Consider the following 26,143-nt stretch of genomic DNA (forward strand, 5'->3'; position numbering starts at 1 on the left):
TATAATTGAAAAGTACTTTTTTGGAGTCCAAAATATGTAAAAGTAGTGTTTATATTCCATATAGTTCTTGACACATATAGGTGTCTGACAAATGTTGTCTGAGCTGAACTGAACCCCAAATTTGCAAAGCATATTGAATATAGTCCCCCAAAATGTTTAGTTTCTTATACAGATAACTGTTTGCTAGCATCGGTTCTGTTTTTGTTTTGTTTTGCTTTATTCACAAGGCAGCACAATAGAGTATTATTAAATGCATTTGACAAAAACAATGAAAACATATGAAGTCCAACGGGCCAGTGAGATGCGGGGTCCAGGAGTCTGGGGGTCTGGGTGCGGCCAGATGGGAAGCCCTGTCTGTACTCATCTGGGGGGTCAGAGCCAGCTCCAGGGTGGCGGACTGATTTGAGATGCAGAAATTCATGCCAACTGTTTGAAAACTCTCTTTCCAGAAACCGAAAGCCCCAGCATTTCCCAGCACAGAGGAGGACCCCTGCCTTTCTTTCCCTAAACCCCCGGTGGACCCTGCGAAGATCAGAAGAATAAGCAGTGCCCGGGCGCGCTTATTCAGGGCAGCCTCCCAGGGGGCCCTTCTGCCAGACAAGACGCTTCTTCCTGCTGAGCGTAAGGCCAAGTAACAATGTTTAAATCCTGGGGGCAGGCATGTCTCTTGAATTTGCACACAAAAGCTATTTTTACGTAGTTTTTCAAACCTCACATGATTTTTATGTTAACTAAGGCTTAATTTTGTACAAAAGCTGGGTAAGAAATATTGTTCATATATTTTTCTGGGTGTTTACCAAGAATACCTAAATGTCACTGTTTTCAAAAAGTCATTACTTGGTAGAAAAACAGTATTAGGTTAAGTATTTTCTAATGAATGGGTTTATTATCTATACTGGAGAAATGATTTTTAAATTAGAGTTTAAAAAGTTGTTCACTTTGTTAGGCATATTTAAGATTCATACAGTGTACACCAAGCTTGGGTCTTTGAAAATACCCATGATCCCGTGGGAAAATTGAGCAAAAGTTGACTGAGGCTTTTCCTGCCGTCACAGAATTGCCGGCAGGTATCTACACCTGGGAACAGAGAGGCTAAGAACCTGAAATTCTAAGGAGCACCCCCAACAATTGCAGTCCAGGGCATGCTAAGAGTTTTCCAAACTGTAGGCAACATCCCCATTACTGGGATGACAATCAATTTAGTGGGTCACACCAGCCTTTTTTAAAAAATGAAGTAGACTTGCATATGATGGAAAATATCAGGGTACACTGCAGACAATAAAGGTAAGTTTTGCTTCAAGAGACTTTACTTCAGACACATACATGGGTGTTTAGAGCCATATTATAAATTTATTATCTAGTACATTTATATTGAATCATATAATAAACTCGTGATCACTCTATGTGACAAAAAGTTGGACAACTGACTTCCCAGGGGCTGACGGAACTGACCCTCCTTCAGGGTGAAGTCTGCCGAACACCTGTGGGTCAGCGGCCTCAGAGAGGAGGGAGTGTGAGCAGAGACGCCCACGGTCACAAATCGCCACCTGAGGACCCTGCTGGTTTCACACACAGGCATTATCTTTTAGTCACCGATGTTTCAGTGTAGATTTCATGGAGGAGTCCAGCTTTATGACTTCTTATGAAAAATCAAGAGGTCTGGCGGTTCTGGGTTCCTTTTCTATGTAGTCACGGTGAGAATGATCGGAGCTGAGTGTGTGCACCCCACTGGCCCAGGACATGATCTGCTGTGCCCCATGTACCCCAGCCCACTTCACTCATTTCCCTGCCTGGATCCTGTGGCCCCTAGTGATCCCTGTCACAGCTGAAGGGGTAGAACCAAGGAGAAAGGAAAAGACAGGCAGCACTGAGTGTGTGTGTGTGTGTGTGTGTGTGTGTGTGTGTGTGTGTGACACGGCAATGTTGTCCTGGAGGATAGTCGTCCCTCAGTATCGATGGGGGATTAGTTCTAGGACCCCTGCAGATACCAAAATTTGCAGGTGCTCAAGTCTCGTATATAAAGGGGTATAGTATTTGCATGTAAACTGTGCAGTCTTCTTGGTTACTTCAAATTATCTCTAGATGATTTCTAATAGCTAATACAATATAAATACTGTGCAAATATTTGTTTTCCTATATATTTGTTTAGGAAATAATGACAAGAAGAAAGTCTGTAGATGCAACCATCTTAGGCCTAATAACATAGTACACATAGTACACATCAGCAACACTGCACCATTCTTTTCTGACTGTTTTGGTTCCGAGATTGGCTGAACGTGCCATTGTAGAACCCGCAGATACGAAGGGATGGCTGTTTGTCATTAGGCAACTCACTTTACCTTGATGTTCCAATTTGTTTCTCTTTTAACAGTCAGTCGATCAGAAATGTTCTAAGCCCCTATGAAGTGCCAGGCTCCATTCTGGGCCACCAGAGTTCTGTCCTCAAAGAATTTACAATCCAGAGAGGGGAGACAGACAATAAATAACAACTCAAAGAAACAGGATGATTTTGGTTCTAACAAGTGCTACAAAGAATATAAGCAAGACCACAGGATGACGGAGAATAACTGTGACAGGAAGAATCTGGGCTTGCTCATGGCTCTGGAAACGTTCTTGAGGAGGGGGCACCTGGGCTGAAGTGTTTGTGATGAGAGGAAGGCAGCCATGCAGACATCTGCGGACACGTGTCACACTCGAGGGACAGCAAGGCTGGAGATGGGCGCAGTCTTGGGTGGTGGAGGACCTGAAGGCCAGTGTAGCTGGAAGGTCCCTGACCCCAGGGAAGTTGGAGGGAGCTGAGGCCAAGGGCGGTACAGGGCCGGGGTGCTGGGGAGTGGCCCAGGCCTATTCTGCTGGCAGTGGAAAGCGGGGCTTAAGCAAGGGAGAAACGTCATCCAATTTCTGTTTCTCAACTGTAGCTGCACATTACAGTCACCTGAGGGACTTGTCAAATGCCCCACACAGGGTGTGGTGGGCATGCCAGACCAGTTAACTCAGAGAGCTGGGTGGCTGCCGGAGCCAAGTCCCCTGTGAGCTGAGAGGGGATGGGATCTGCAGCTGAAGGCTGGGGGTGAGGCCAGACGCAGAGAGGAGCAGGGTCACTTCCTGTGAACAGGATGCAGAGCTGAGTTACCGAACAGTTGTTATTGGTGGTTTTGTTTCTGAGCCTGGATGCCACCTCCATGCTTAAGGCATTTAACCCTCGGTAGCTCGCCCCAAGAGCCCTGCTGCTTGCCGATCTGGTCAAATGTTTGTGGCAGTGACTGAAGAGATGGATGTTTCACCCTCTAGCCTCCTCTTCTGGGCTTCCCTTGTGGCCTAGCGCCTTCCCTCGGGGGCCGCCTGTCCCCTTGGCCACAGTGCCCCACTTGTGCTCCGGGAGGTGCCATCTGCAGTGTCACACCCCAGCACTGAGGCCACCTCCGTGCCCCCAAGTGCCCTGAAGCACCTATTAGCTGGCTTCCTCTAACTGCCCTGTTTGCAGGCCAGCTTCACTGTGTCCTTCACCCCTGCGGTGTCAGCGCTCTGGAGACAATGGCAGTAAAAAGTTGCTGTCATTTTAAAAGCCCAATTAAAAAATGTATTTTAGTGTTCTAGCATTGGGATCATTGTCACTTGTACAGGAGCTCCCTGGGCTTGTTTCCAAGCCTCTGTCATTCAGAAAAGGCATCTTTTATTGGGTCACTGTAGAAGTGATTGTGCAGACAGGGGTGTGTCCCTCCCTCTGGTGTGAAGCCCTTTGCAGCAACACTGCCACAGGCAGGGGTAGAGGTGTCATGCCAGGTTCGGAATTTCTGACTTAAGGACATGAAAGGGGAGGAGATGTGTGTAATCATCCTCGCAGGACCAGGGGTCTCATTGCTCTGCGTTCCAGTTGGGGCTTTTGCCTGGAGGAGGACAGTGTTGCTAACACCTCCCTGGTTATTCAAGCCAGACAGGAACCTTGGTGCGGCCTCCACCTTCTCACCCATCCCTGTCATCTTTGCTCTCACCAGCACCCCTCCGCCCCCCACACCACCCCCACCCACTGTGCCCTGCCAGTGGGCTTTGTAAATGGGCTTACAAGTACTTCTTGTGTCTGCATTCTCCTTTCCCGCTACTGCCTTACTGCCTTTATCATTTATTGCCTTGTTGCCAGTCTTCCAGCCCTCCTGTCTTGCTCCCAGCCCAGACCTGCAAGTGGGTCAATCCAAGAACCCTCAGCCCTCAGAACAGCCAGCAGAGCCTGGGGAAGCCGACCTCCCAACCAGACGTGGCTGTGAGCAGTGGCCTTATTCCTTTATCTCAATGGGCCATGAAAAATCATTTTTCTGTGTGTGCCGTAGGGACAAGAGGTCAGCAAGCAAACAGAAATCAGATTGCATCATCTTGCTGAAAACCCTCACTGTGCCTGAAGGAATGTTTGCCAGACTGAGTTCCAGGGAACATTGTGGCAAAATATTAATAGCTTTTCCTTGGAAAAAGTGTTCAGTGCTGAAATAAGGCTGTCTACTTTCTGTCCCTCTTGTGAGAGTTGCAATCCACATGAGCGTATTTAAAGGGTTGGTGAAGCCATTTGGTAAAGAAATCTGTTTCATTTTAATTCAACCCAGCATTTCAGAAATCTTTGTGGCTGTGGAATCTGTCTTTTGGGTAGTGCATCTTGGGAAACACCGACCTCACACAGAAGTTACTAAACTTTTTCTACAGAAGGTCAGATAGTAAATATTAGATCTTGAAGGCCATACAGTCTTGGTTCAACCTACTCAAATGTGCCATTCTAGTAGGAAATCAACCAGGGACTGATATATGGCCACTGAAATTTGAATTTTATATAATTATATGTTACAAAATATTTCTCTCTTTTGATCTTTACCCCCAACCACTTAAAAATATAAAATCCATTCTTAGCTTTCGGACTGCACCAGAACTGGAGGCAGGCCAGACTCGGTAGCAGTTCGCTGACTCCTTGTATGCACAGCTATGCTGTGACCTTGCCCCAGCCTACCTTCCCAGGCCCTTCTCTCAACTCCCCTTGCCTACCCCTCTCCATCATCTTTGCACCAGCAATGTGGAACTCCTTGTAGTTCCCCACACCCTTCTATCCTGCTGCTTCAAGCCTCGTGCAGGACCTGCTGTGTAACTTGTTGGACCTAGTGCAAAATGAGAATGCGGCACTCTCTGTTCAAAAATTGTTCAGAATCTCAAGGTGGCCACAGCGGAGCATCACACCAGCATGGGGCCCTTCTAAGCATGGGCCCCGCTTGACTCTCTAGCTTGTGCACGTGCGAGGCTGGCTCTGACTTGATGAGGCTTTTGTTCCTTCTTCTCAAAACTCCTTTCTGTCGCCTGCTAACCCTTCAAAATGCTTTGCAGGTTCCACCTCCTCTATGAATCTTTCCCTGACCAAATCTTAACCCCTCAAGAACTCCCCTGATCTCTCTGTCCTCCTTACCCGGCTCAGACCATTGCATTTCTCTCCTTACATGTGCCTGCTTCTCTGTATCCCTTACTAGACTGAGCAACTTCAGCAGGTAAAGAGATTTCTTCTCTTTATGTAGCTCAAGAGCCTAAAACAGGGTCTAATATATAGTAGGTGCTAGAGAAAGGTCTGTGAAACGGAACCGTGTCTGCTGGATAATACTACCAGAAGTAGAATACTTTTGAAGTTTACCAGTGATCCATGACAAAATTACTGCAGTGTGCTGCAGATATTTGCCAGGCAGACACTCATGCTCACTTAATGGCAGAGGTCCTGCAAAAGTGCAGTGAGCCCCAGGGCACCTCTTCTCTGTGACTAGCAGCTCACCCCATAGATTGTGAAGATACAGGGTCTGCATGCAGCTCCTTCTTCACCTGTGAGGCTGGCTGTTTCCCGCCTAGAACACTGGCCCCATGACACTGGGGCATCTTGTCCCCCACTGGACCAGCAGTGCCTGGAACAGCAGCTGGCCCACAGCCATGGGTGCTGAATAAATATTTATGGAGCAAATGAATAAAAGAAACAAATGCTAAAATATAGGCACAGGCTAAAGATGCTTTGTAATCTGAAACAAAAATATATGCCTTGTGATTCAGCAGTAAAGATATTTAAGGTAGCATGGTGCTAGGGAGAGAGGCCAGACCAGGAGTCCGGAGTCTTGAGTTCCATTAATAATAATGATGACAGCGTCTCAGTTTTGAGTGTGCTGGTGTCATGTGAGTCACTAGGCCATATCATTTCATTCTCACCACACTCCCAAGGGGTGGGGACCATTGAGGAAGATGAGAGAAAAGTTGAGGGGCCTTCCCACGTCACACAGCTTGTACTTGACCCTAAGTCTAATGAGACATGAAGCCTATACTGTTCCTACTGTATAGTCCTGCTCTCCCCGAACTTCCTCTGTGACCTTAAACTAGTCACTGAACCTTTTAGGTTCTCAATTCTCATCAGAAAAAATGAAGGTTAGACTAGCCAATCTCTATGGTTTCTTTCAGCTTTAAAATTCTGTGTTTTGGAAGCAAGGTGCTTGGTCATGGCAGTATACTAGGTGGTTTTGTTGTTGCTTTTCACTGTTTTGTCAGTTCAAGTGCAGAAGAGGAAGTCTTGAGTCATTTTGGAAAAGTTCACAAAAGGTGTTTTTTTTATGTGAGGCTCATTCCCCCTCTGCCTTTGAAAAAAAATTAGCACAGACTAGAGTATAGTTGCAGCGTGATGTCAATGGCTGATGAAGAAACAGTGTTATAAGTCTAAGATTCTACAGTCATAAACAAGATAGATGTTTCTGTTCAGTGACTGGACATCTGTTTGCAACTCTATCTTATTCCCCTTTAGCCAGCCTTATAGGGTTTTCAGTGCACCCCTCCCTTCACGTAATGGTCTGCTAGCCTCCAGGACCCAGCCTTGCCCTCTGGTCACCTCTCCCCCTCTTCTCCACCTCACACACTCCACTCCCACTGCCCTTGAGCGTGTCAGGCACACTCCTGCTCTAGGGCCTCTGAACTGCTCTTCCCTCTGCTGGAAACGCCGTCCCTCTTCATCAGACGGCTGGGCGCCTCGCCTCCTTTAAGGGTCTGCCTACCGTGTCCACCCTGTTCAAAATTGTTACTGGCCCCATTCCCAGTCACCTTACCCTTCTCCACTGTTCTACTTTTGCTCTTTTCCATTGCACTTATTCTCTCATATACCTTATTTATTATGGTGTATTGTTTATTGTCTGTATATTCCTATTAGGATGTAAACCCTACAAGGCCAGGATTTTTGTTTGGTCACTGATGCATCCCAAGTGCCCAGGACAGTGCCTGACATCAGGAGGGTAGTCAATAAATACTTTTTGAATCAAAAATTACTAGCTTTTGTGAGCAAACTTACGAGTAGGGGTTATTGTATAGGATGCAGAGTATGTGGACTTAGGTAGATGATAAATCTAAATTCAAGTGTTTGCCTTAGGTAGACCACAAATTAATAGAACGAAGATTTCATTCATTTTCACCTGCTGAATTGATGATATCAAGCCTAAAATAGGGTTGTGGTGTCATATGTCCAGGGAGGTTTTATCCATAGAGTTGCAGACTTAGTTATAAGTAATACATAATTTTTAAATTGTGTAAATTCTTTGAAAAAATATGGAAAGATGGTGATTCCTAAAAGAAGAAATGCTTTAACAAAACATTTCCTTGGTTATTCCAGGAAAGAAGGCAGTGGAATCCAAAGAAACAGTCAGGATGGGGGGCTCTCTGATGAAAATCAATGGGATTCATGTAACGGAATTGAAAGCTGTTGGCCTCGTGGAGAGCCGGGCGCTTCAGCTAACTGAGGATGGAGGCTTCAGCGAAGTCAAGGACCAAGGGCTGTTGGAGGGGACAGCATCCTCGTCATCTCATCTCGGAAGTGGAGGGTCAGTATTCTTCCTGTTTCATTTCCTGGTGAGGATAACAATGCCATTTGCCCGTTTGTTTTCTATCTTATGTAGATGGCTGGCTTGCATTTTCTCTTTTGTGGACAGCAAATGTTGAGTTAATGATACATGAGCAGGAAAGATTTCTCCTCACAGCTAAGGGGAGTTGGTTTTACATGATTCTCCATTTAATCCTTAGGAAACATCTATCCATGGTTGCCAATGTGCTGCTTTGGTAGGATTGTCAGAAAAGAGGCTTTGCTCCAGCCGTTGAGTGACGACCGATGACTCTGTTTATGTCGTTTGGGATTCTTGCCTGGGCTGGCACCTCATTAGCTGCCTTTCAGTTAGCTTACTATTGTTAACTCCACAAAAGAGTAGACATTTAATTTATTTTTTTCTCCAATAGAATATTTATTTTGCAAACTAATAGCTAAAAAAGGAGAGTCCTGTGGATTCTGGTTATGACACAATCCCTCTACTAATCCCACATAAAATGAATGATTAGGAATTAACTTTATTTCATCCGATGTTCCTAGACAGAACTTGCTTTTTAACCCCAGTTCTCACCAACACCTTCATCCTCCCTTCCCCTCCCCCTGCCTATCTGGGAACCCCTAAGTTCATCCTCTGTTCCTAGATTGGGCTTTTTAGGGCTTTGCCAAAAAAATGGGAGCAAGTATCCTACCACATTAGGGATTTGTAAGAAATGTTTATTGTATAGGCCACTTGGACTCTTACCTCTTGTTTTCCCAAGGTAGCCTTGAGTAACTGGGCGCCAGGGTGCGAGCAGGCTCTGTTTTCTAGTCCCAGTCACTAATGATGCTAAGAAAGGCAGAAGGTCTTGTACCAGACAGGGTCACTCAAAGATATTTTTCTCTGACTTTCCATTGGGTCATTATGGACAACTGCCCAGTTCAAATTTGCCTAACAAGATTACATTCCACAGGCCATTTTAAGACCAAGAGCTTGTTACCCTCACTTTAGATTTCAGGCCTGACTTTGGTTTATACACATGTTACATTCTTCAAACTGTTCCCCGAACTGGCTGCTGGGTCACTGATTAGTTTAGGGGAACTGACCTTGTCTGCTGACATGGCCCGAAGAGTGTCCCACACGCCAGATTTATATTAGGCAACCTAGCAGTCCTTGTAATGTCACTTTGCATTCAGAACATTTTTTCAATGAAAGGAAAAATGAAATGTCTCCTTAAGTGGAAGAGAACAAACTTCAAATTGGGACTTTGGGAGTTGAGCACAAAACATCGCACTGGCCACTGCAACAAATCTTTTCCAGTTGGTGAGTAAGAACAGACTGCAGACCTCAGAGCTTTAACATGAAAGGCAGCCAGAGCACTTGTGTTTCTTTCTGCACTGAAGTGAAAGGAAACGTTTATCCTGCTGCACCCGTCCTTACGGTAATTGAAGTCGACTAGGAAGACCAGACAAGAGCTGTTTTGTTTTGTTTTATTTTATTTTTTGCAAACCTTCAGATGTTGTAGAATAATCTGGCAAGCCAGAGTTTATTATGTCTCCCCTAGTCTGAGTCAGCAAAGGCATTTTCAGTTACTTATTTTATCCAACAAACAGCAAAGGAGAAATCAGTTAGGACCAAACGCACTTCTTTCTGACTGTCCCAAATTATGCGGCATTGGCACTAATTGCTCATTGTTTTCTTTTTATTTTGTTAGCATGACTTTTGCATCATGTAATGATTGTGTCTGAGTTGGGTTTGCAGTACACCCTGGCAAGATTAACTTCTAATAACATTTTTGCCTTACAGATCTTTACCTCCTTTAATCATGGGATGGGATTTTGTTGAGGTGCCAAAAAAAATTTTTAGACAGTAAAATTAAAACCAACCAGCAAATGGAAACTATTAGCAATTCTTTCATTAATTACATTTGTGAATCAATCTGGGACACTTGATAATTATTTCTTGTAAACATTTAAGTGAATAATTCCAAGAAATGATCTTTGCTTTGCAATGAAGTATTCCCAGTTTTGATGTTAAAGCCTTACCCTCCATTAATGTGTTTTTTTTTAATCTTTAGCCCATAAACTGGAAAATGAAGTCTTGTCAGTGAGCTGGGCTGTCAGAAGAAGGGAGGGAAGGGAATATGTAACTAGAACAGGGGGAGGGGTGAGATGACAGCGGGTGGAGAGGAGCAGGAGCAGAGAGTGCAGAGGGAACAGGAGTGTGGACGTGCACCCTGTGCAGGGTCCTTACACCCCATGCTGGGAGCTCGCGCTGCGGGGAGAACAGAGCAGGATATCTCAGTGCAACAGCATCGACTTGCACGGCCTTAACTCAGATTATCGATGACGCAGGCATGGGGTGGACAGGAGTTTAACTTTGTGCTGGTTGTGATGGAAAAGGATTTGTTAAGCAAGGTATTATTGCAAACACAGTCTTGGGGAACTATTTAACTTTCCGAAAGAGAACACACTCTCAAGCACTTAACAAATTATCGTCTTAAAACAGTGTGCCAATTACAACAGTCTCTGTGTGTTCGTTTAAGGATTCATTGAAAGTTTGGCAGGCTTGCTCTTCAGCGGCACTCCATTTTCTCTCTGCTATATGGATTGAAAACAGCTTTCATTAAACTATGTGTATGGGGGTGGGCAAAAGTAGGTTTATGGCTGTCTGTTTGGAAAAAGGCATGCGGGTTATGATTATTACAGTAGTTTTATTAACCCTGTGTTTTGTACTCAAAACTGTAGACCTAATTTTCCAACCCCCGTAGGTATATAAATCTCCTTCCGTTCATCTGTCCATTCATCTCTCCATCCAGTGGCTCAATCTGATGAAATCCTTTATACAGCTGCTTAAAAACCTTGTAAGGTTTTCTGTGTCAATGTTGTTCAAACTACTGTGGTTTGGAAATGTAATTTTTAGGAGGAAAGGCCAGGAGCAGTCAGTGGCAGAGAGACGAGAGTCTTTGCTGGGAGCAGAGTCCCTGGACGTGGTTACTGTCCCAGCCATGTGACTTCTCTGTATGCTCTTCAGCAAGTCTCTTGACAATTTTGGAGGCTCAGTGTTTTCATCTGTGATATGGAAATAACCGTGCTTTTTCACTTCTCTATCCTCCCAGCTCTCAGCATAGGAGTTAGAATAATTAATAAGCCTTGAAAGGAATCTATTTAAACCATCAAGTGCTGTTAGTATTATTGGAGTCAAAAATAAGAAAAGAGGGCTTTTAGGGGAGGGAGGCGGGGAGCATGGGGTGGGGGGGCGGGCAGGGTTGGGAATATAAGACAGAAACCTGTACTTGAACAAGAATTAAATAAAAATTATATTTAGAAAAAAGAAAAGAGGGCTTTTGGTTAAAGATGGCAAAGCAAAGGTATTCTGCAGAAACCCAATCAAAGCAACAAAGAATAAGAAACAGAGACATAAATGTCATCAATGAAACAAACAAACAAAAAATGGTACCAACCCCAAACTACAAAACATGAAGCAAACTTCACACTGCATAACTGCCTTCATGCCACCTCTCCCGCTTTGGGAAGTAGGCTGTCTTGCGTTGTATATTAAATCCTGCTCAGTCCATCTGTGGAGGAGGGCTGTCCCCGTCTTCCCTACTCCTCTTCCGAGAGGTGGTTAAGTGGCCCAGAGCTGGCTACTTAGCATTCTCCAACCCACTGGCCGTAACACTTGGTTCAGAGGTGGGCACGTGATCCAGGCAAGGCCAATGGACTTCTTTCCTGGTACTTTTGCTGAAGCCTTAGGGAAAGTGCTCTTTCTCCAAGTTTATAAGCTATAAAGATGACGTTATCTTGGAGCCAACAGTGGCCAATGTATAAACTAACAGAATGGAGATAGTGACCAAGTTCAAGGATGCCATTTAAACCCCTAGATCCAGCTGTACCTGAGGCCACCACATCCACATTCTAGACTGCTCTGTTTTGAGCCAATATATTCCTTTTCCTTTTTTTCTCTCTCTCTTCTTCCTTCCTTCCATTCTTCTCCCTCCCTCCTTTCTTTCCTTCCTTCCTCTTTCTTTTCTTACCTTTCTTCTTTCTTTTATTTACTTCTTTTGACTGGGACAGCTTGTGGTACTTCAGATTAGGTATTTGTTACTTGGAATATTGCAACCAAAAGAGTCTAGTTCACCTGTTGGACTCGATGAACTGTAGATGAAAACAAGAGGTAATTTGAGAGCAGATACCTCCTCAGATCTTGAGCAAGAAACAGGTTTCAGTAAAACCGAGTCTGTAAACTCAGAAAGGTGTATCCAATAGTCTTTAATGAAAGAAATGAGATCTAAGGTGGGCAGGCCACTGGAGAAGGGAGAAGCCACTGTAAAGACCCCCTCAGAGATCCAGATCATGAAGCAACTGGGGAGGGAGAAACTGAGGGTGACATGTTCTGTGGGCCCTGTGGGCCATCTAGTGTGTGTGTGTGTGTGTGTGTGTGTGTGTATGGAAGAGAGTAGTCTGATGGTCAGAATTCAAGGAGCATAACATGTGAGCCACAGCAACCTGCTACACACAAACCAAGGGAACACACACTCCAAATAAGAAATAACAGACTTGGGGAATGAAGGTACATGTATTTTGGTTCTCTCTCTCTGTGGACCCTTTTTCATTATTCAACAAATATACGGCTCTGTTGAAAGATAAATAGTGTTAGGACAGGAGTTATCATGGGACTGGAGCACAGGTATGGAAAGAACCTAACGAAAAAATGAAGAAAATGGAGAGTTAAGACAATTTTTCATAGCCTCAAGGAAATTAAAGATAATGTTATTGATCTGTTTTTTTAAAAAAGGGAAAAAAGAGCTCTTACTTGGATGATAAGAATTCAAATTAGAAATTATAATTTTACATCAAGAGATTAAAAGCATGCTTGTAATTTTCAGAGATGAAAGAAAATATACAAATGTGGAGGAGAAAGCGACATTAGAGATAAAAAATGAGAATAAAAACAGTTGGAAATGCAATGAGATCTAGTGGACAGGCTAGAGGAAATCACTCCCAAAGAAATGAACATGAAGAGAGGAAAATGCCTAGCGAGACTGAGATGAGCATGGGTGGCCTGACACGTTTTCCTGAAGGGGAGAATCCTCTTCCTCCTGCTGCGCATGCTCCCAGTACTATCTTACTTTGAAATAAGTGCCAGGCACACTTCCAAGTGATTTCCATACATTAACTCATTTGATATTTGCAACAACCCACTGAGAAAACTGGAAAAATATTAAGACATAAAGCAGAAGACAACTTCCTGAGATAAAGATTTGAATCCGAAGCTCACATGGACACATCGTGTCACAACAGAATCTGATGTGCAGTGATCCGTACAGAGCCATTTCCCACAGTGCTCAGCACTGGAAGGCTACCCAGTACATGCACACACTCAATTAGTAATTGTCTGTTGGGGGGATAAATGCAACACATCTCCTCTGGCCACACAGGCTGAGCAAGCAGTTACATAAAAGGAGAAAAAGGCAGGCTGCCTCTGGCTTTATTAAGCATTGCCCAAGGCTAGAAGACAGTAGAGTAATGTCTATGAAGTCCTAAGTGTAAGAGTTGTAACTCAACAATTGCATGGCCAGCCTTCAGTAAAAAAGGCATCAGACATTTTCAAATGTGAGTGAACTTGGGTACTGCAGTACTCATGCACTTTCTAGAAAAACCCTTAGGCAACAAAATGGTGAGTCAAAATTCAAAGCTCAGAAATGAAGAAGCTATGGTAGGAGCCTTTGTGGTGAGTATCAACTTTGTTTTCATATTGAACCGAAACTAAACAACTCTGGAAAAGATGGCCATGGGACGGGATCCTCGGTGACATCATAGTAACGTCCACGATCAGAGCCAGCACTTGGGAGGAAGTGTGAGTGCCGGTTACTTCACTTCATAGCAGGGAGTAGATTTTTCAGCAGCTACAGCCTGAAATGGAAATGTACTGTTTAAAAAAGAATGGTTTCAGCATCCTAATGTTTTTCATTATTTTTTTCTTAACTTCAGAGAAATCTTTTAGAAACTAAAATCTTTTGGGAAGACTCATTCATCTGAAGTTCTACAATTCCTTCACTTCGCTTCAGTTTCTGTTTCTCTGTTAAACTCAAGTAAAATTTATACTTATAAATTACAATGACATGTACTGCGATCCCATTTATGTGTATCCTTTACCTGCACTTCCTCCAAGTTCCCCTTCTGTTCTTTCATTCTTTTACCTTTTTATCAGAATTTACACAAAATATGTCTGGAATGATGTTTACTACATATTGACAATATTTATTTCTGAATGGTGGGATCCTGGGTGATTTTTTACCATTTCCTTTGTACTTTCTTACATTGCCTAGCCTTAAAAATTAATAATAAATATATCATTTTCCAAAAAAACAATGAAGTCATTATTCTTTTAAGAAATTGAAGGGAAAGAGAAACTGTGGCTGAGAAATTGTTTTAATTTGGAAAAGACAGTCATTGGCCAGGAAGATTTGGTAGCATCCCACCTTTTTCGACAGTTTTCATGCAGTAAGCATTTCTTGATGAGCAAAGCCCTGTGCTGGGAGTCGGGAGATGTAGAAACGGCCCCTTTTCAAGAGGAGTTCACAAATGCATCTGGCTTGGCTGCTCGGGTGTGGTCCCTGAAGGGCAGTGTCAACCTCACCTGGGAGCTGATTAGAAATGCAGAATCTCAGGCCCCATCCCAGATCTGCTGAATTAGTGTCTGCATTTTATAAGATATCTAGGTGATTTGTATGCACACAATGATTTCTCTAATGCCAGTGGAAGGAAAGGAGAATTGGAAGAAAGACCTGGGCGTGTGGAGGTGGGAGCACCTGATTCTGACTGAAAATCATGGAAGGTTTCCTGGGGTTTGAGGGTGTGGGGTGCCTCCCAAGCCTGAGTTTCAACAGGGGGAAAGTGTTGTGTACTTTGCTAAAGGAGCAGCATAAGCAGATGGGGGAGAGGATTTGACTTGTCAACGAGTTCAAAGAAAGGCAGGTGGCCTGGCAGAGCAGGAGCCCTGACTGCGGGGGGCGGTGGAGAGGCTCCAGCAGAGGAGTGACTAGCAGCAGTGGGTGACATTCGGAGGAGGGAGGGCCCGGGACTGAGGTGACCACTGGGAAACATTTGCAGCAGGTCTGGTGGGGCGATGGTGATGTCAGTGAGTTTGCACAGCAACGCGCACTGTGGGAGAGGGCAGCCACAGCAACTGTGCTGAAGTTCTTGGAGTGTGCGATGAGAAGCTACGAGGGCTTTTCCCATGAGGTTCCCTCAAACTGTGAAGCTCTGAAGGTGAAGGGGAGTGTGACACTGTGGGCTTTTACTCTAAGCTAAGGAAATTTAAACCTAACTAAGCTAAGATAGCATGGTTAGCTACCACGCAATGTCTAATCAAGTATGTGTGTATAGAACTTGAATAATAACCAGTTAGTGACTACTGAAAAAGGCACTTAGAGCATGTGTATAACCTATAAATGTATGTATTTTAAATCTTGGGCCATAAACTGATGAATGCTGTAGATACATTGGAGGACTTTCTTAAAATTTTGATCTTAGGAACATTCCTTTAAAAACATGTTCTTTAGTTTCCTTGTTTGTATGTAACTGTGAAGTAGAATTCTGTTTTTCATGTTAAGACAGAGTGCTGGAAACTATGTATCTGGTGCTTCAGGCTATAAAGACATGATGAAGGGACCACCACCCCTTGGTGGCATATCCAAATCTCAGTCAAATAATGTAAGACTATAAAGCAGGGGTCAGCAAACTAAGGCCCATGGACTAAATCCCGCTCATTGTCTGTTTTTGTAAATAAAGTTTTATTGGAACACACCCACACTGATTGACCTATTGTCTATGGCTGCTTTCACACTACACTGGCAGAGTTTGAGTGGTTGTGCTACAACCATTTGGATATGCCACACTGTGTGGCCTCATAGTCTGAGATATTTACTACCTGACTTAAATCTATACACTCAAGTCTAATTCTAAAAATGAAGTGCCATCTTCTTAGTGTAAGGAAATCTTAGCTCAAAATTTTGCCAAGTTTTCTTTCTATCATAATCGTCTTTTAAAATTTCCTTTTCCATTTGAACATGTAAATTTTTCCCAAATAGAAATAAATGTCTCCTTTGTTTTTCCCTTAATTCCAAATTCTTCCACTTAGTTTACAGTTTACTTCTCAATATCTAGTTATTGCTCTGAAGCAGGGCTCAACAAACTATAGCCTGGGAGCCAAATTTGGCCATTCATCTACTTTTGTTGTTGTTGCTGCTGCAGCCTTGAGACAAGAACTGTTTATACATTTTTCAATCATTACCATTTAAATGGTTACAAAAGTACCTACGTAGCAGCCTCCATTTTGCCACTTGCCCCACCAAGTGTAAAATACAAGCTGTCTGGGTCTTTCAGAAAAAGTTCGCTGACCCCTGACTAAAAAACCTTAGTCTTAATAATTGGAAGAACTCTCTGAATTGTAACAAAATCTGAATTTGAGAATAGTTTTAAAGAAACATATTTTTATCTTTGTTGTATATTTGGTCCAGTAGGAGATGTTGCTAGTGTGACTGGTTCATGGATGAGCATTTGTAACTTAGTCTGTGTAGGGCATTGCCTTGGCTACAAAATTTTATTTTGATTCTGATTTTTTGGAGTGAAACATAGGACATTTGTCAATAACTGGGATATGAAGGCCTTGCTTTTGCACCAAAACATGTGGGCTGCTTTCCTCAGGACTCCAACCTAATTGCAGATGGAACCACAGGAAGGGCAGACCTGAGACAGTGCAAAAATGGAGCCAAAGCCCTGATCACACCATACCTGAAACCCACCCTAACGCCTGACTCTTGGGTTAAGTAGATATATATTTATTAGATGAGCCAATAAATTTCATTTATAGTTTGTCATTAGAATTAGGTTTTTTTGTTATTTGTAGATGAAGCTATCTTTACTAACAAATGGCATTATTCTACCTCTAAGAAGAGTTTCACAGAATACCTTTAAGGAATAATTTCTGGAATTGTTTTATCCTTGGTACATCAGAATCATTGTAAAAAAAATTTATGGTCTTTAACAACATGGACCAAGAAGCTGGGAAGAGGAGAAATTATACTGAATGACTGCATTAAGGTCTAAAAACATCTGATAGGCAGAGACACTTTACCAAGTACAACACTGAAACTCATTAAGAATGAGCTTAAGAATATGAACAAGAATGAGCTGCATGTGTAAGAAAAGACAAGAACTGGCCAACACTGTGATGTGACCACCAAAACCGCTAATACAGTTTTAGGCTGCATTATTTAGAATGTCTCCTCTTTGCTCCTCAGGCCATGCCTTTAGCTCAGTGCTGGGTCCCAGACTTTAAAAGGGATCCAGACAAACTGGCACTCAGAGTGGCTAAACAGGCTGGTGAGAACATTTAAAACCATATCAAATGAGGAAGAGTTGAAGGGACTGGAGAAGTCTGTGAATGACACCAGTGATAGAGCTGTGATAATAGTAAACACTTAAATACTCACTAATGTGCCTGGAACTGTGCTAAGCAATTCCACATTATATCCTTTATTCTCACAACCACCTTATGTTGAGGCATAACATTATTTACCACCCCTGCATCCACGAATGAGGAAACCAAGGCTTAAGTAAAAGAAACTTAGCCAAGGTCACACAGCTGGTAAGTGGTAGAGCCATGGGATTTATTAAGTTGTAGGAGATGGCTTTAAGAGGTAAATGCAACACCTTAGATATTTGGATTTTCAGTAAGGGTTAAGATTTGTTTCTCGTGGCTCTGATGTAGCAGAACCAAGACCAATGGGTAGAAGTTACAGGAAGATTTCCATTGAGTATAAGACCATCTAGTCTCTTCTTTTTTAGACAAGAAGAGATTTTCTTTTTGAAGACCATTGACTCAACCCAAAATTTCTAGTCTACCCTGGCCAGACTGAACAATTCTTCCTCAGTCTCTTCATCTTCTTGGACCTATAATCACGCCTGTTTTCACAACATGTTGCTTGGCCTACACGAGAGCGCGTTTTATTTCCCTTCTTCCTTTGGACCCCATTTCCCCTTTCTGCCCTCTTCCCTTGAGCATCTGACAGCCCTGTTCGGGGAGTGCAGTCTTTGAACCAGCCCTCTGATGACCCTGGTCTGTGTGTGCTGCTTTGATTGTTGACAGAACTCTTTTTCTGATCACCACATCTCCTTTGTAGATGCTCCATTTTTCATCAGAAACTCAATATGGCAAAACTTAAACTTACTTTACCCATCTAATTGTTCTGCACCCTAACCTCCCCATTTTTAAAAGATTTTACTTATTGGTTTTTAGAGAGAAAAGGAGGGAGGGAGGGAGGAAGGGAGGAAGAGAAACATCAATGTGTGGTTGCCTCTTGCGCGTCTCCTACTGGGGACCTGGCTCACAACCCAGGCATGTGCCGTGACTGGGAATCAAAGCAGCGTCCCTTTGGTTCGCAGACTGCCATTCAGTCCATTCAGCCACACCAGCCAGGGCTAATGTCCCCATTTTGGGGGGTAGCAACCCTACCATATTGTTCCTCCTAGTCCTCCTTCTGTTTGTTCTTCTGCGTGAAATCAACCACTAGGTCCTATCAACTTTTCCTTTATAGGATCTCTTGAATGTGTTCTTCCTTCTAGAGTCCCCCTCTCACCCTCAAAGGACTCGTTCTTGTTAACTTCTCTGCAACTCTCCTGAATACTCTTGTCACTGCACATTCTAAATCTCATCTTCACTTGCTTGTGTAAGAACCAATGACAACTCCTCATTGCCCATTGAATTAGGTCCATTGACTCAGCCCCAGGTTTCAGGCAGCTGTCTCCAATAGTTCCCAGCAGAAACCTTCCATTCCTGCCTTGCTGGCCCAGTGCAATCACCCCTGGCCCTGAGCACCAGGCTCCACTTGCCCCTTTCTACCTTCACTCACGCTGCTCTCCTCCTGAGGGTAGACCTGTCATTTGCTGGTTCAACTTGTATTCTTTTAAGGCCCACACTGTGGTTCACTTCTTCTCAGCATTCACTTCCTTCTCAACATCCCTCTGATTCTTGTAGCCTGCTCCATTTAACATTCTAGTACTTGCATAGAGACTCCATTGGAATTTTACATTTAAAAAGTCCCTTAGTTCTTCATAATAGATTTAAAATCCTTTAGGGCAACTCCTTGTATGTTCTGTATCACACTGACATCCAGCACTAGGCCGCTCAGACAGGTGCTTGTTGACTCAAATCTAAAGAAAAAAATAAGTGTAGCGATTACTGTACCAAACAGAGGTATTGCCCTCATTTTAAGATAAGAAAACAAAGGCCAGGAGATTAAATAACATGCTTAAGTCCACATAACTGTTAAGTGTTGGACCCAGAATTTGGACCTGGGTCGGCTGGGCCCAGAGCCTGCGCTTCAATCCCGGCGCTGTAGCAGTGGGGCACAGTACTGTGCAGTCCCAGTGAATTCCAGTCCTGCGCGGGTCTTGAGGACCAGTGGAACCCAGTGCTGTCAAACTTCTGTGTATGGTACGAAGAACCCTTGTTTGTTCCCCTAGGAAATGGGGGTACACAAATGTGGTGTTTAGGAAGGCAGCTTCATCACTGGCAGTGTCCTCAGGGAGGGTAGACCAGTGACTTTGAAAGGCCGTTAGCTGAAAACAATCTTGCTCAATTCCAACAGTTGTCTGGAACAATAATGAAAAGAAGGACTTGCTCCCCTCGTCCGCACACTTTCTCGTTATTTCTAGGGGTGGTACATATGGAAACTTCCAGCCTCACACCCTGCCAAAAAACTTTGTCTTTTCAGAGGATTGATTTCCTTTATTTCTATCTTCTTTGAGAGCTGCTTCATTTACATCTCAGCTCCGAGAGTGTTGACAAAAAAAGATCGCATCCCCATTTCTTTGCTTCATTGCCTAGGAACACCTTGCTACCAGATCTGTTTTTATATGTATAAAAATAAAGTAATTGTTTCAGAGTATTAACTACTTAGATGTTTTTTTAGAAGGTTAGCTTGATCTTTTCTCTTATAGGATAAAAAGAAGTATTAAATCAAGTGTTAAAGAAAAAGGACATATCTATGGAAGAATGATCTTTGGAGAAGCCCACCCAGTAAAGGTCAGCAGTAAAGGTCAAGCAAGACCAGCGCTGAGTGCTCACTGGGAATCATGCCACAGACAGCAGGGGCAGTGGGCTGCGTGCGGATGTTCGTGGGGAGCCCTGGCCATGTATATGCATTCCTTATGACTTTCATAGCAAATGTCATATTTTACAAATAAAAGTTTGCTTTAAAACTTTCACTATTCTCTCAGTGCTTGTTTTTTGTTTTTTGCCTTGGAATTTTATGTAGATATTTCAAAGTAAGTACTTTTAAGTATTGGCTCTAGCTGAGGAGAAATTATATCCTTCATGGACCATTTCTATATTGAATGTAAACTTTAAAAAAGCAGGTATATAATCCTGCTATTGGCTATCCATTACACTTGTGTTTGATACACAAAATACTTGTCACCTCAGACTGCCTGAATGTATCTTCCATTTTCTTTAACATTTAAATTATGTCTAAAAATTCAACATTTTCAGAGAATATACATTTAATTTTTGACTGGAAACAGGACACCCTGTGATGTAGTAGGAAGTGCAGTGGCTTGAAAATTATGAGACCTAGGTTCTAGATCTGACCTTGCTCTGTGACCTTGGACACATCTGGCAAATTTGAGAACTTTTTTTTGGAGGGGAGAGACCTGGAGAGAGAGAGAGAGAAGAGGGGAGAAGAGAGGGGAGGGGAGGGGAGGGGAGGAGAAGAGGATTGCTTCCAGCTCATAAATGCCAGGCTTTTGTGATTCAAGCACAGAGTTCTTTCTTTTTCTAACAGTGACCTCTTGTGGCATATATCCTTAATCAATTTTTTTGATTTGCAAAGTAAACTTTGGAGTTATTTTTGTTGTTTCTAGTAACTATATTTCATATTGTTGAACAAATATGACTTGTTTTCAAAACACAAATCTTAGTTGAAAATTAGAAGTTGATTAAAATAGAATATAAACTACCAAACTCCACTCTATAAACAGTACTCTGTGGTCTCTTTGGAAGCTGTATATGGCCAACTCTCGACACTCACAGAAAGAGAAACGCGTTGGTTCTGTGCTGAGTGCTGTGTGTATTCCTCTTCCTTGTAGGGACCAGGCGAAGAGGCGTTCAAGGGCCTCGTCGTGCCCAAACAGCTCGGACCTGAGCAGGCTGGAAACTGAAGCAGGTGAGGTGCTCGTGTTCTCAGAGGTCCCCATCCTGCCTTCACCTTCAGCATCTCTGTTCATAGAAAAACATTTGCACTGAAAATATCTGATGTCGGCTCACTGTTTGAAAACTCCAGGCAATTTGTCCAACTTGATCACATGCCAACATTTACTTTGATAACTTTTTATTATCTTCACAATAGTCTTACTGTTCTTACCATTATCCCAGCTCAAATATCTGTAGATTACAATCTTAATGAAATTATTTTGTGGTAGTGTTTGGAAAATTTCAAAACTTGACTCCAACGTGGTTACTGAGTTCAAAACTTTAGTTTAAAATCATTACTCACTTAAGTAAAACTATAGCGACTGTATGATAACAGCCCTCTGGGTGTTTAAACTAATTGAAAAAAAATATGTAACACTGTAAATCGCAGACTAGAAATGATACAAAATATATCATGCCATGGAATATAGCAATTAGAAAAATGAACTTGGCCATATTTATAGTACTGAGTGAAATGAGTGTAAGCATAACCTTACATGAAAATTAAGTTGCAAAAATAATATATGTTTTTTATGGATCCAGGTTTATGTTGTAAACATGTAAAGTCAAGCATGATAAAAACAAAAATAAGCACCTGACTTAGAATGGTAGCAACTGTTGGAGGGAGAGGGAGGAGGGGACAGGTGGGGGAGTCACACAACAGGCACCAAGTGTATCTGTAACGTTTCGGTTCTTTAAAACAAGGAGAATGAAAATAGAGTTAATATTTGACCAAAGTAGTTTTGGACATGCAGGTGTTTGTTATATTCTTTGTACTTTTATTGCATACATGAAATTTCACAAAACCAAACTAATATTAGGTTCAAAGAATATTTTATTATCTTCAACACTAATTTCTTAGAGATAAAATGACTTCTGTGGCCAATGAGAAATCCTAGGTGGACTGGTTTCCGCGTCAGCACTGTTGCTGAGCGTTGTACATCTACATGCTAAAAACAGCAGCCAATAAACATTGTGTCAAGTTTTTGTGTCTAGAGCGCAAGCTGTGGTTAAGAACTATAACCACTGAGACAGCAAAATCTTAAAAAACATGCTGAAATGTCTGCTTGACTTACCCAATTTCCTGTTGAATCATAATTTTTATATTTAGCAAACATAGATAAAAGTGCTTTCTATAATGCTAGGTGGTTGCCCAAAACCGAGACAAACTTTATTTTTTGTGGCTCTTAAAAAGTAATCATAGGATTCTAGGCTTCAGTTTCTCTAATAGAAACTGACTTGCTGTAGTACATACAGCGGGATTCACGTGGCGGGCAGAGTTGGAGAAGGTTTGTGAGGGTGGAGATGCGGAGAGGCTGGAGCTGGAGACTCACGCAAGGGTGCCTAGGAGAGTTGAAAGCAAACCCTTATGCTGTAGTGTCTAGCTAACTTCTGTCTGAGAAGAAACAAATCTTAGAAACATTCAGAAGGGCCTGTGAGGGACTTTCCTTTCTGAAGGTTAAATAAACTGTTCCGTGATTTCTGGCTCAGCCCTGTAAATTAACTCTTCCTGGGGTGAGCATATTACCAATTCTGTTTGTCTCGAGGGAAGAGTCGATAACCCTGGTTTCTCACGGCACTATTCTGTTGAGGAGTATATTGCATAGAAGGTAAAAAGGCTGATTTGAACTTACTGGACTTAAAATTTGTATTTCTAGTAAATTTAAGTGCATCATAAATATTTGTTAATTAAATTATTTTATGGCATTGTCTTTCAGCTTTTCCTTTGATATATGTTGGTTTTATTCATAGACTTTGGACTTTGAAGATGTCACATAGCTGAGAATATGAACAACTATGTTTTTTATACTGCTTGAATATTCATGTTTACTTTTAGAGTCCATATTCGCAATTTATCAAAGTTAGTGCAGACTCATGAAAGTAATGATCCAAAAGATTGCGGTGGTGGTCTGCAATCCTTTATCTGCCATTCCAAAATACCGAAAGCTCTGAAAGCTGAAATCTGTTTCAAACTCATTCAGTGACGATGCCTGACCTGTACCAATCCGAGGCCAATGTAGTCTTTGATTCACTAGTGTGAATATTGACATGTTTTGCTACAGGGGGGCTGCCCCAAAGACCACTGGGGTGGTATGTAATATGCAGTGTATGTACCCTATTGCCTCATGAAAATTAAAAATTTTCTGAATCCCAAACCACATCTGGACCCAAAGGCTTTGGATAACAATTGTCCAAAGAAGATCTGGAAGATCTGGGCTGATTTTGTCCAGTTCAACTCTGTGTTTTATGGTGAATTCTTGCTTATGGGTTAGACAGACTATGTAAAACCTTGCAATTAAAACTATTAACAGCACCTACACTATTTAGCTATAGCTTTTTTGACAATGCCTTTTGTCTACTTTGCTTCTCGAGTGCTCTTCCTGCCTAGTGTACACCAGCCCCTCCTGATATTAGGAAGGTTTAATAAAAGGCAAGCCTGAGCTTGCTGCAACTGGGAGTGGCTGTTTGCAGCAGGGAGTGCAGGGGGGGTGGGAGGCTGTGTGCTGGGTGGTAACTGCCTCTCTGCATCATTACCGCATGCTTGGAAAATTTAATATGCATTGTATATTTTCTATTCAAAAGTAATACAAATGTATTAGAAGTTTTGAAAAATACAAAAGAGCACAGAAAAGAAATTGAGATAACCCATAATCTCAATACTTAAGATGACCACTGTCATCTCATTTTACAGAGAAAAAGCAAAGCAACCTGCCCAAAATCAACCAGAACCAGCTACTGGGCAGCAGAGCTGGGACTCAAGCCCAGATGGTGACTGTGGACCTGTGCTCTTTACAGGCCTCCCTCCTCAGCTTGCCCTTTTTGTGGTTAAAATAACCTAAATGTATACAGGCCACACCCCCTTTCAGTGCTCTCTCTTTTTCTCTCTGGGGAACCCTCTGATTGTCCCTAAGATTTGTAACTCATCACGTGACATTTTAAGGGTCCAGGCACCCACTGTGTGGTCACTTAATTGGTGTCGGGTCCACCATGCGAGGGTGTGGCTTTCCTGATCCAGTACAGACTGGGTGCCTCTTCCGAGAAGGGAGCCGAGAATGTGCCTCCAGCACCACCCCTGAGGGCCACACACTCAGCCTGAAGAGGGCCACACATTCAGCCCGAGGGCCGCACACTCAGCCCGAGGGCCGTTTCCAGCTAGACTGTGTATCGGATCTTGAGATATTTCCTGGGTGAAATGTAATCATGATTTACAGCTTCTAATATGCTTTACATTTCCCTTCAAAGTTACCTTTTAGTTTGCTGATTTGCTGCAGGGCAGAACAGCATAGAGGTCAAGGGCAAAAACTATGGAGCTACTTGACCCTGGGCAGGTAACTTAATACATTCATTACCTGGCAAATGGGGACCGTTTGGGAACCTCACGTAGGGTTGTTACAAAACTGGGAGACAGGCCTGCTGCATCTGCAGCCCGCGGTGACTGGTGGCTGTCACTTCTCTACAGCCGCATTCCCCGGGAGCACGTGCCCCTGAGGGCTGGCACATCACACGCCTGATACTCTTCAGACAGTGATGGCCTGTTTGTTTTTTAATCAAGGAAAGAAATTCCTATTTATTGAGTGTTATTAGGTGCTGGGCGCTGGGGTCAGAGATTATTCACATAACCCTGAAAGCAAGTAATCTGGTCTCTGTTTTGCTGATGAAGCTCAGACAGAATGAGAAATCAGCCCTTGGTCACCCACTGCATCAATACTAAGTTGGAATCTGAAGTGAGATTGGTCAGCACCCAAAGCCCAGGTTTGTCCCACTGTCTGCTGCAAAATCAGTCCCTGGTGATGTGGACACTTTATTCCATCTAGGACAGAAAATCCCTGCAGGTCTCCCTTTTAGGAAACTTTTCATTCAACATTTTCAAGATTTTTATTCTTTACACATCTATGGCTTTTTATTTATTCTACATTACAGAGGGATACCTTTAAGTAAAAATAACTCAAAATCGTTTGCCTTATTGATGATAATTTCAATGTTTACAAAGCTGAAGCTTTTATGAAGTATCCCAATCAGAGTTTTAAGTTCTGATATCTTTACATTATCTTATCTGAGTTTAATTTGGGGTGATTTGATCAGAAGACATATAGTCCTAATTAGTGTTAGTTGAGCTTGGGAGCCAAGTATAATTTAATTCTAGAGTTTATTAGTTTTAGTGATAAATAGCAAAGACTTTTGATGGTGCTCCAGTCATAGTTCTGTTTTCAATGCTTTTTCTCCTGCCCTGGGTTTCCTTTGCAGTTTCAAACGCTGACTCGCAAGAAAAGGATATGGAAATGGAGGTGGATGACATCTTTTGGAATACAAGGATAGTGCCAATTTTGCATCAATTAGAAAAAGGTAATAAAAATCAGTTTTTGTTTTAAATCAAAAATATCTGTGGTTATTTATATGTCTCCGTTGTCCTGATATTTTTAGTATACTTTGACTATCACTTCTGTGAACATGTTCAAAAACAAATGACATCATCTACTTATTTACCCAGGACTGTGTGTATTAAATAGTATGTGCAAACCTAATTTTTAGTGAGTAAAATTATACTGTACATGCAGCAAGAGACTCTAGTTCTAAAATTCCCCTTGGCATGTACATTAACCATCACCCATTCTGCCCAAGGAAATGCTCATTTGAACTCTTTAGGGTGGCAGTTAAGCAAGAAAGTGAAAGATTAAAACATTTCAGGTCTTCGAAACTCTGACTAAGTCTCATAGATTGGCATCCCCAGCAGGCGCGCCCCTGGTTTTCTAGATCCAAAAGTGCATGTCCTACTCTCCTTAGGCTGAGCACACCCATTAGAGAAGTCACTCAGAGCTGGAAGTGCCCTGGCACTCTGGGGTGCCCAGCAGGGAAGGCCCACGATCAGCAGGTCCCTGGAAAAGTGATCTGTGGGAAGCTAAACAACAAAGCAAACAAGCAAGCAAAATATAACCAAAGACACTGAAATAGAGAACAGGCTGACAGTGACCAGAGGGGAGAGGGGAGGGAATTTCAGGGGAAATAAGGGAGGGATTTAGAGGAACCTATATAAAGGATACATGGACAACAACTGA

At 42.7% G+C, this 26,143-nt stretch overlaps 1 protein-coding gene across 3 annotated transcripts in view; it reads left to right on the top strand.

Moving 5' to 3' along the window:
- ARMC2 (armadillo repeat containing 2) overlaps positions 1-26,143 on the top strand; it is a 102,328-nt gene that overhangs the window by 13,113 nt on the left and 63,072 nt on the right. For all 3 annotated transcript variants that reach the window (XM_037065004.1, XM_037065006.1, XM_037065005.1), the window contains exons 4-7: positions 450-621; positions 7,649-7,856; positions 20,987-21,063; positions 25,335-25,433. In XM_037065004.1, the coding sequence (XP_036920899.1) occupies positions 450-621; positions 7,649-7,856; positions 20,987-21,063; positions 25,335-25,433 (556 nt within the window). The remainder of the gene's footprint in view (positions 1-449; positions 622-7,648; positions 7,857-20,986; positions 21,064-25,334; positions 25,434-26,143) is intronic.

Source organism: Sturnira hondurensis, unplaced genomic scaffold, assembly GCF_014824575.4.
Source record: "Sturnira hondurensis isolate 20B ecotype Veracruz unplaced genomic scaffold, ASM1482457v3 Scaffold0015596, whole genome shotgun sequence".
Taxonomy (NCBI): Eukaryota; Metazoa; Chordata; class Mammalia; order Chiroptera; family Phyllostomidae; genus Sturnira; species Sturnira hondurensis.